Source organism: Dermacentor silvarum, chromosome 2, assembly GCF_013339745.2.
Source record: "Dermacentor silvarum isolate Dsil-2018 chromosome 2, BIME_Dsil_1.4, whole genome shotgun sequence".
Taxonomy (NCBI): domain Eukaryota; kingdom Metazoa; phylum Arthropoda; class Arachnida; order Ixodida; family Ixodidae; genus Dermacentor; species Dermacentor silvarum.
The window spans coordinates 185,888,515-185,899,193 of record NC_051155.1 but is presented as its reverse complement, the minus strand read 5'-3'; the positions used below and the strand labels follow the sequence as shown (position 1 = coordinate 185,899,193).

At 45.7% G+C, this 10,679-nt stretch overlaps 1 protein-coding gene across 1 annotated transcript; it reads left to right on the top strand.

Moving 5' to 3' along the window:
- Positions 1-446: 446 nt before the first annotated feature.
- Positions 447-3,101, top strand: LOC119442294 (phospholipid scramblase 1-like). Its single transcript, XM_049662980.1, has 2 exons — positions 447-702; positions 2,977-3,101. The coding sequence occupies exons 1-2, from the start codon at positions 447-449 to the stop codon at positions 3,099-3,101; spliced, it is 381 nt and encodes a 126-aa protein (XP_049518937.1).
- Positions 3,102-10,679: the final 7,578 nt, after the last annotated feature.

Below are 10,679 nucleotides of genomic sequence, written 5' to 3'. Positions count from 1 at the left end.
ATGCAGCACAAGGTCGTACTTGGGCACCTGCACCCAGCACAGGCTCGCAGCCAACGTCGGCGCATACCCTAACAACCCCACGAAGCGTCGCGGCTGAGCACTCCGTTCCCGGCACCTCCGCGAACGATACCTCCGTACCTGACCGCAGAGTGGCCGGTTCACCTGCACCTACTTCACCACCCTCTAGTTACTCCACGCCTTCTGCCTCCATGGATGGTCCGAGCAGGCCCGTTCCCGCAACGTACGGTTTCGCGACGTCCCCGGCAGCAGGCTTTTTCGCGCCGGGTACTTACGCGTCCGAATACGCCGTGCCTGGCGCACCACTGCCTCGCGCTCCTGCTGCTGATAGCTACCTCCCCTCTTCCTCGGCGCCTACTGCTGCCTCTGCAAGTGGTACCAATTCACTTGGCTATGGAGTTACTCGAGCACCAAGCGCTCCGGCTCCCATGGTGCATGGTGCCCCCGCGTCCTATGGGTCTGGTTACCAGGCGCATGGTTCCCACGCGCTTGGGTCCGCCATGTCTGGTACTAGTGTGCCTGATATCCCCGTACCTGAAGGTTTCATTCCTGACTCCTATGTGCCTGCTCCATCGGCGCCTAATGAACCTCCACCTGATTCGGCTGTGCCTAGTTCAACCGTTCCTGATTCTGGTGTGCCTGGCTCTGCAGCGCCCGTCACCAGCGCGCCACTTTCTGGACAAGGTCAGTGTCTTAATTCATGTTAACACAGGACGTATTGACGCTATTTCCCTTACCTAGCAGTCGCTGTATCCGTGCTTAGTTTCAGCGTCTGTTCTCCCACGTTAACAGTACCGAAGTTCACGGAAATATGGGGACTTGAAGTTACGAACAGAGGTAGTAGCACATTTCGACGAAGGGCCCTGATGAAGACAAGTCCCCTTGTCGAAACGTTGGCTCCTATACGGCATTTCTTTTCGAGCACTGTACTTCATGTTCTGTTAGGCTAGTTACTTGCAGTAAATAATTCCAATAGGACGAAGGGTTCCCGGTAACATGGAGACTTGAAACGAACGACATTAGGTGAAAAAGAGGGTCCTCAGTCTGGAGCCGATGTATTCGACAAGGAGAATGTAACATTCCTTGCCAAAGAGCTGGCTCACTCCTCTCGTCGGGACGTCCACGCGAGGCTCAGGCTTCACCCTGTTTACCCACTGTTCATCAGTTATCCCAGCCTGCTTCATCAGACCAATTGTGTTTACTACAGCTGAAAATGATCCGAGTATTATAAAGTAAATGAGGCCGTGCACTTAGTATAGGAAGTAGCTAAGCCACGAGGGAAGCCACCATTGAAAAAGACTGCCTCGACGCTGTAGCATTTTCTTTGAAATGCACAAAATAGTTTCTTGCAGTAACCTGTAATTTGGCTGCGCGAAACTGGCGGTCCACCAGTCGCACGCTTCAGCTTGTCCTAACTACTGCACCTGCCATATGTGTAAAGTAAACAGTAACTAATCAGTATATTGTAGCATTTCGCGTTCTGCTGTGCTCCCTCCACGAGCACCAGCTGAGCATGATCCTCAATGACGCCACAGGCATGGTAGTCCTCTGCCGTGAAGAAATACTACTTGTTTTCAGAGGAAGGCTCAAGTTTCAGCTAGAGTAGTTGACTCTCCCCTCGTCCTTCTGAGTTTTTTTTTTCCTCTCATGCCTTCGCACCGTTGAATAAACATGGAATCAAGGTTTCGTGTTACAGCAATAATAGAATAATTGAGTAAAGTCAGGCCATTGTGTTTTTGTTAATTATGCTATCCTGTTAAATTTTTTCTCCAGAACTACCATTCACTTACGTGGCTATCGTTCACTTACAGAAGTATCGTTCACATCAAAATAGACTTATGTGATGTTAGAATGAATATTGGTATCTTGCTGACAAAACAAACACATCCGCAGCCGAAGCAATCTGCATAATCAGCGCCGAGGCCTAGCCTCTTTTGGTATATTGCACATAACGTGTTTTTTTTTTTCGTTTTTTTTTCGTTTTTTTTTTTCGCGCTCCACCGTCAATTCTTAGAACTTCAGCTGCACCACCGAGAAAAGGACAAAACCGAATTGGTGCCAATATTTGCACTCCTCCAAATTCACACGATCAGGTAAATAAAGTTTAAAAGCCACGTAAACAGGGCACAGAGACGCATTTACCGCCCTTTTATAATCCAGTCCGTCGCGTGGCGTCGCATAGTCCCCAAAAGGCCACGCTCCGCAAAAGACTTGGCTATGCGCCTAACAACTAACAACAAACATAACAAAATGATGATACTCTGCAATTAATTCCAGGTGAGACATTCTAATTCTAGAGACAATTTTTGGGCGAGTGTATCGCGATACGACGTTCCTTATCAGGCCATCCTTCTGGGTACTCAGGCCTTACAGCAGACCTTACACTAAGACAGAGCTTTTTTAGGTCACAGACCTCTTCGAGTGCAGTGGACACCGTACAACCAACCACGCAAGACAGAAAGCTGTTCTGTGAAGCGTTAGCTATTAAACGGTTTGTATCTGAGCAGTGGTAGCTATAGCTACGTGAGCATTTGAACCTAAGACGTAAGTATATAGCTACAACAGTGTGCCAACTTGAACCGGTTGGTATATAGTACGTACTTACGCGGGTCCACAGCGCTTTTGAATGCAAGAAGGGAAGTATCGCTCGTGTCGGTCGTCTCCCTTGTTCTGTTCAAAAGCGCTGTTCATCCGGATTAGTATGCGGCGTGCAGCTTTCCTATTCAACGCATAGTCTAGTGGAACATTAAATGTTGAGATTTCATGGTCTTTTGATTGCAAAATTTGGTTTCCTTCTCAAGTTACTCTCGGGGCTAACTTGTGCGAGCTTCTCACGAAACTAAGAGCTAACCAAAGAAAAGAAATAGGAAAATAAGTGCATCGCAAATTGCAAACGAGCAAATGTCAGCTTGCGCAATAAAACGTCCATATAACGCATATTCACGTTCCTTTTCGCAGAAGCAGCACAGAGACCACCGGCTCCAGGCAGGCCCAACTGTCCTCCTGGTCTCGAATACTTGGCACTCATCGAACAGATAGTGATACAACAAAAAGTGGAGCTCCTCGAAGGTATACAGAACTAGGGTTTACTGCATTGCAGCCAGTATCCGCCTGGTTGTCTTTAGGAATTAAGCTGCTAAAAAACTAATAGCATTCTTGAATTGCATCGCGTCTTTTATCACATTTGTGAAAAACACCGATGTATGTATGTACATCCCGACGAACTGTGCTTATTACAAACACACGCAAAAAAATAAACATTGAAACGTTTCTGTATTGTTCATTGTGTGTATTTATGCACGTTGCTTTTTTTTTCAGTGTTTTGTGGCATTGAAACTTGCAACTCCTACGAAGCCAAGAATTCAGTGGGTCAGCTTATATACAACATTAAGGAAAGTGAGTAGCATTCATCTATATGTATTGTTACGGATAGTATCCCTACAAGGTCTTTGTCTTCGCCATTGCTCGTGACAATATATATATAAGTGTTACCCCTGTGTTGTGACGTTAAGGCCACTTTCTTTCGACAGACCTTACCGCTTTAGTATTCCCTTCTGCCTAGTAATGAACGCTTTGTCAACATTATTGCTAACGCACAAGACTCGATCGCGAAATGCTGCATTAATCACCTGAAATTTTCCCAACCTCATAGGACCTTTCGCAATAATCCGGTACACTCTCGTAAATTGCGTGAATAATGTGTGCTTTTGGTGTAAAGCGCTGGCAAATGTATGGTAAAATGCAAGCACGTCAAGAAAGCGCTTATACGTGGCCTTAGGATCTCGCTGTCCCCATCTTCCGCTAAATATTATACAGTCCTTACGCCTATATCTATACTCGTCTTTACACAGGTCCTACGCGAAACCTCTGCTCACCACAGATGTTCCTTATAAAGTCTAAGTGCGATATAACACCGTCACCGCTCGCCGTTTGCTGTATGTGGGAGTGAAAGCGTGCGAGAGTGAGACGACGATGGTGGCTGAATCTCGCGCGCGCAAAGGAGGAAAGCGGGGAGGAAGCGCGCCGTTTTCTATCGCGCGAGGCAGAGGGAGGGGGGGAGGAGGGCGTTCTACTACGGCGGCGGCTGTGTATGGCGCGGCTGCGCGCAGCCGCGCGGGCCGTATCTTGAACGCGATCTGCGATGGTGACAGATGGAGCCGAGGGCTGGTAGCTTCGTGTGCGCTGTGTTCTTGCCGCTCCGTTCTCGTTGATGCGAGAGGTAGCTCGAAGGGCGATTCGCTCGCTGCTGCGTGCTTCCTCACTCCAGCGTTTTGACAGCGAGTCAGCGCGGTCATCTAGTGAGATGTGTTCATACGCGTAACACCATGGTTGGTAATTTAGTTAGTAAGTGAATGTTTACATGTTTATACTGCCGATAAAGCTACTATCCTTACTTCGTATAGCTGTCTAGTAATGTGCTATCGCAATCGATGCTTCGCCTTTCGGGCGAAACTGCGATTTATTTTTTTAGACAAAACAAAAAGTAGCGACGTCAAGGTGCGTCCTCAAATAGTGATGTAATTTCACCCAAACAATATTATAGACGATATTGCTTTTTTTTCAGAATGTCGCGCCGCTCCTCACTAATACGGGCGCAGACCCTAGGCTCGTCCTCTCCGAATACCGCGCCTGCGCACTGCCTATAAGAGCGGGTCGACAACTTCAGTTTTTGTTTTTGCCGAGCACCCACAATCGCAGAGGGGCAACCATATTCAGTTGCAATTGTTGAAAGGACACCTTATCGCCTACTAAAACATGGCAGCAAAAAGGAATATCTTACACTTTTATATAAAGCTGGGTTATTTCTAGAAAATGGCCACTTAGTGTTGATCATCCTATTTCTCAATTTCTCGCGCGCGTCCGTACCATGCCTATACGGGGATGTCGAAGCGTCCTTGTGGCTTTTTTGTATTGTGGAAAACTTGCAAATCATCTCCAGCTTCCATTTCCTGTTATTTTTTTTAATTCAATGGAATTCTTTTGTGGCCAGTACATAGTCGTTATACAGCCCCATTCATTCGCTCCCCAATCTAGGTCAATGCATCTTCGCATGGAGGTCCTTGAAAATTCTGCGGTAGCGCTCCCAACCACTTCAATCCCGTTTTTGTTTTCTCTCAAATTTTATTTGTTGTTGTTGTTGTTGTTGTTGTTGTTGTTGTTGTTGTTGTTGTTGTTGTTGTTGTTGTTGTTGTTGTTGTTGTTGTTGTTGTTGTTGTTGTTGTTGTTGTTGTTGTTGTTGTTGTTGTTGTTGTTGTTGTTGTTGTGTCATCGAGACAAGACGTCTTCTTCTGTAAAAACGTAGTTTACTCAACTTTGTACAGCCTTATGTTGTCTTTTAATGGGGACAACAATGAGAAAACCAAGCAGTGCCTTCTTTTCTCTCTATCTCTTTTCACTTCTGCGTGCTTTCGCGCTCCGTCTGTTTTCTCACAGATTCCGGATGCTGTGCCAGGTGCTGCTGCGGCCCACGGCGATGCCTCGAGGTCGACGTGCTGGACTACACGAACACCACTGTGATTCACATTGTGCGACCCCTTCGATGCGTACACTGCTGCTGGTTCTGCTGCCTGCAGGTAAAGCTACTTCAGAAAAGCTACTTCACCTATGCTTTTAAAACAGAGGCAAGAGGCTCCCAACATAAGACTAAGAAGGCAAGGCTTTTTTTTTTTTTGTACAAGTTACAACAGGACGTGATTTACCAAATAAACACGCATGCAAATAAAGACCAAGAAATTCTACGATGTAATGACGCTCGCTTAAATTACTTTAAATGTAATTTAGCCATTACAGAGGAGCTTAATGCTTACGCTGTTCCAGCTCATCTTTCTTCGTTTTGTGGTAATACGCGACGTATTTTACGTTATAGTTTCGAACAACGCCGGAGGGGGTATCAATGCTCTAGTTTCACGTTAGTAAAGCGTTGTAAATGAACCGTTGCAGGGAGCGCTGCAACTGTACTTCAAGTTAACCCGCATAACATTTTAATCAAGTTCCAAGCCCTTTCAGCTATCTTAAGAAGGACCTCACTAGTTTTTTATTATTTATATCGAATATTTCTTCTGCATCTGTACGTGCCATGACTACGTATCAGCGCCATCTACTCCGCCCCAAGCAAAAATTGAAGTTTAGATTTATTCATAACGTGCACAAAATACGCTACTAAAGGCCACCCTGCAAGAAAGCTGAAAGAATAAGCTCGACCAGGCCAGGCGGCCACTACCAGGCCAATACAGAAGTGCAACATAGCATATACTATAGAACAATATGTGCAGTGAAGCACTACATTCGTTTAGTATAATAAACAAATTATGGGCCGAATTCATAAAGCTTTTCTTTCGCAAGTGTTCTTTACCACTGGCCGGCTGCCTTCGATAATTACATCTCGAGTAGCACGATTGGCTGGCATTTTCTCTTAAGAAAAATTCTAGCTTACGAGTTTTTTGTGAATGCGAACTTAGGGCATGTGTTCACAAAAATGTTGAGAATGTCGGACACATTAATAACTAAGTGCAGCCGACCAATGGCAGAGAGCAGTTAAGAATGAAAAGCTTTGAGAATTCGGACCAAGATATTCCTGGCATTATATGCACTTTCCCTGCGCATAACATCTGTGTATCTACATACTACGCTCAAAATCAAACACGTCAGTATGCACAAGGGTTTTACGTATAATTCACAACATCGCGAGTAACACCAGATACAGGCACGTTGATAAACATGTAATAGCAGCTAAGATAGCAATATACAGCGTGTAGATAACCGGACGATAACCGGACGAAAGGGCTCAGACAGCTGCGCATGCGACCACCGTGAAGCCGGCACCATACAATGAGCCCTAAAGGAATTTGGAGGAAGCATTCGCGTTGCCTAACCGCCCTCTCCCACATGGGAAGGACATGAACGCTACAGCTTTAACATATCACAATTTGGCTTCAATGGCGTCACGTGCGCACGCAACCACTCGGGCATCTCCGCGAAAGAAAGCGCATAAAAAAATAAGGTTAGTAATTTTTTTAGTGCACACATATCAGACTTAGTTAGGAGTAGAACATTTCAATTGTTGAATATTTGAACCACTTTATAACACATAATTTCAAGGTAATTCACGGTGGACAAAAGTACTTGGTCATTTGCGGCATGCTTCACAAGCCTAGAAGGCGATCCGTCCCTTACTATAGTTCTTGAAGCCAACACACCTCGATAAATACTGTAGTCGCGATGTGCACCTCCGCACTCGGCGACACCCTCAGCACTTTCTCTCTTTTCTTTCTTTTAATTTCGTTACCCTATCGCCCTGCGTAGTGTAGTAAACCCGACGTGCGCTTGGTTGTTCTATAGCTCCTGACATCTTCTTCCCTCTCTTGTCTCTCTCTCTGTCTAGGAAATGGAAGTTCAAGCTCCTCCAGGAACTCCCATCGCTCAAATTCGTCAGCGATGGTCGATATGCCACCCGTACTTCACGGTTTACACCCCAGAGGATGAGCCGGCGTTAAATTTGGTGGGGCCTATCTGCACCGAGAGTGTGCCCTGTAAATGCGACGTCAAGTTCGACGTAAGCATACGTTTGTCATCGCTGTACTGTGGCGCAGACGTATCACGACGCTGCATATATAACATTGAATAAATTGTCCAGATCCTACTTCAAATATACCTTACGGCACTGGAAAAAAAGTCACAGTTTCGCCCGAAAGTCGAAGCATCGATTTCGATAGCAAATTAGTGGGCAGCTGTACGAAGTAAGGATAGTAGTTTTATCGGCCCTATGAATTTGTTAACATTTAACAAGTGTGGTGTCACGCGCGCACAAGCAAACATGAACACACCTCACTAGATGACCGCGGAAACTCGCTGACAAAACACTGGAGTGAGGAAGCGCGGCGGCAACAGCGAGCTACGCCGCGAAAGCACAGCGCACGGCGGACTCTGACCCCGTCGGAGATGGCTTTCAAGATACAGCGGCCCGAGTGGGCGGGCGGGCGGTCCGCCTGGGCTGCCTAGAGTAGAACGCCCCCCCCCCCCCCCTCCCCACCCTCCCTCCGGTGCCTTGCGCCGATGGAAGACGGCACGCTTCCTCCCCGTACATACAGTATACGGCGCATGGCGACGATTTTATCGCCTTCTGAGTTTGTACGGAACCTCACGGTGACGGGGACGGCAGAAATGAACTTTGAGTGCCCATATAATTGCTATCGCAATAATAAAGTCGCCATAGTTGTCTGTTTCCACGGTATACATTCTCAGCAGAGACTTGGGCCCGCATTCACAAAAAAAGTTCTTCTGCTAGAACTGTTCGTGAGAGCAGATGACAGCCAATCGTGATATTGGACATGCTATTAGTGAAGGTAGCCGGCCATTGACCAAGAGGCTATGTGAATTCAGTCCGTGGGGCGGAAATCGCAATGCTTTGGATTTCACAATCAGCACCAATCAGCCGCAATCACAATTCGGTCGTTGAGGCTGTATTCGCAAAAGAGCTCTTCCGAACAAAATATTTTTTGTGAATTCGGCTAGAGGCAATGCGTCTCTGTCCTTCCCAAGACCCCAACGGCCTGGAGCCGAATTAGCAAAATCTTTTTGTTCGTAAACGTTCTTTGACGTTGGTCGGCTGCCATCTCTAGTAGTATGTCAGACATCACAGTTGGGTGTCATCTGCTCTTATGCAGAGTTCTAATTATTTTATCATTTTTATTTATACACTGTCGTCTTAATAAAATTTAGCATCACAATACAGCGCAGCGCATCGTTAAATTTGTTACAGTGTTTCGTGTCAGTACCGTGCCTACAGGCCACACTGTGCGTCTTCTAATGCGCAGCACAAAATAAAAGATAAGGGAATAAAATAAAGGAAATAAAAATAAGGGAAGGATCTACAATAAGCGTTGTTTGCTTGCGATAGTAGGGAACCATTTAATTCTCGTCTAAGACAATTTTTGTTGATGCCGAGTGAAAAAAAAATATTTGTGATAAGAACGCAAGTGAATACAAGGAGAATTTGCGCGCAACTTGAAGAAATCCCGTGAGCCTAATAAATTATCATGTAGCGCAGTGTCTTGTTAAAACGTCCAGTTACGCCTCGCTGTGTTTCACGCCAGATTCACAGAAACTCCACCTGACGCTCGTCCAAAAATTCACATTCACACTTTATTATTTCTTAGCAGGCTATTGAAAAAATAACGCCTTGCAATGCATGCAAACAAAAGAAAAAATGTGGAAGCTGCCACTTTTTTTTAAATTTCTGGGCCGAATTTACAAAGATTTTCATCGGTAAGAACTGTTTGCTACTGGTCGACTGCCTTCGTTATACATATGTCCGATAACACAATTGACTGGCAATTGCTCTTAAAAGAGACCTAGCAAAAGAACTGTTTTGTGAATACGTGTCTTACACTCCTAAATTTCCCTCAGCCTTCCCGTCTTTCTTCCTTGCACGGTACCATGAAATTCGTCGGTTCACATTGCTGAAGTGAGCTCCTTTACCCAAGTTTCTGATTTAGCCATGACATACGTAATCATTATATTCGCAAAACTATAACACAAGAGTCTGCTAATGTTACGGGCACGTGTCGACGACGCCTTTCTTTTCTCCACTCAAGGTGCGCACAATGAACGGAGTCACCATAGGCGCAGTCACCAAGGAGTGGGGTGGACTCATCAAGGAGTACTTTACAGACATCGACACCTTCAATGTTAGCTTTCCCCTCGACCTGGATGTTAACATGAAGGCGGCACTCCTCGCGGCAGCCCTTCTCATAGTAAGATACGATTTCTTTTGTTTATTATTTGTTTTTTACGCGAGTGAGCCTGTACGTATCAATTTAGTGATAAACTCGCTGTTTGTTTTTTTTTGTTTTGTTTTTTTTTGCTATGCTGTTTTTATTTAACACAGCGAACAAATTAAGCATTACTGGGGCTATCAAAATCGAAACAGCAAAATAGACAATCGTGCATCGGTTGGAAGACATACAGTGGTGTGCTTAATTCGTTTTTTTTTTCCACATCATTGTTGATCTGTGCTTTTTTTCCCTCCTTAATGGACACCTGTATTCGCGACTCCAGCAATTCATGCGACACCTAGCGGCGAACGCCGGAAACCTCAAACGGAGGTCGGAGGGTCAGAGCAGACGCTCCGTCCGTAGCCTTCGTACTGCGATCGGGTGCGCTTCTAGTACGATACGATGCAGCCACCATCTACGAAACTCCGCACAGCCGTGGAATTATGCTGCGTTTTGCAGTTTTGAGCCGCCGAAGAGCCACATGGATTGCGAATCTCATCATAAGCTGCGACAACGACAATTGTGTTCTCAACATCTTGCTCGAGAAAGTTCTCTTTTTTTTTTTCTTTTTTTTTAGGCGGGGGTCAGTTTGTTGTTTGTGTGAATCGAACGCGATCCTGTTGCTTGTACTACGTTTGCAGTAAAGCGCTACAGCGAACTTCAGGAAGTTTGCGTTGACTTTGTTACTGCCATCATGATAACGTTCAGCGTATGCTTGCTGCTACATGCAGTTTCATGTGATAGCCGGCGTGGTAATGCAGTTTATGATGCAAATGTCGCCGCGGTACTCAATCTTTCCTTGATTAAAGCTGTTATATTGGATACATGCGGCACACAACCTGGAACTACCGCGTATGGTACATCAGCGAAATCGGTACATCGGAGTTT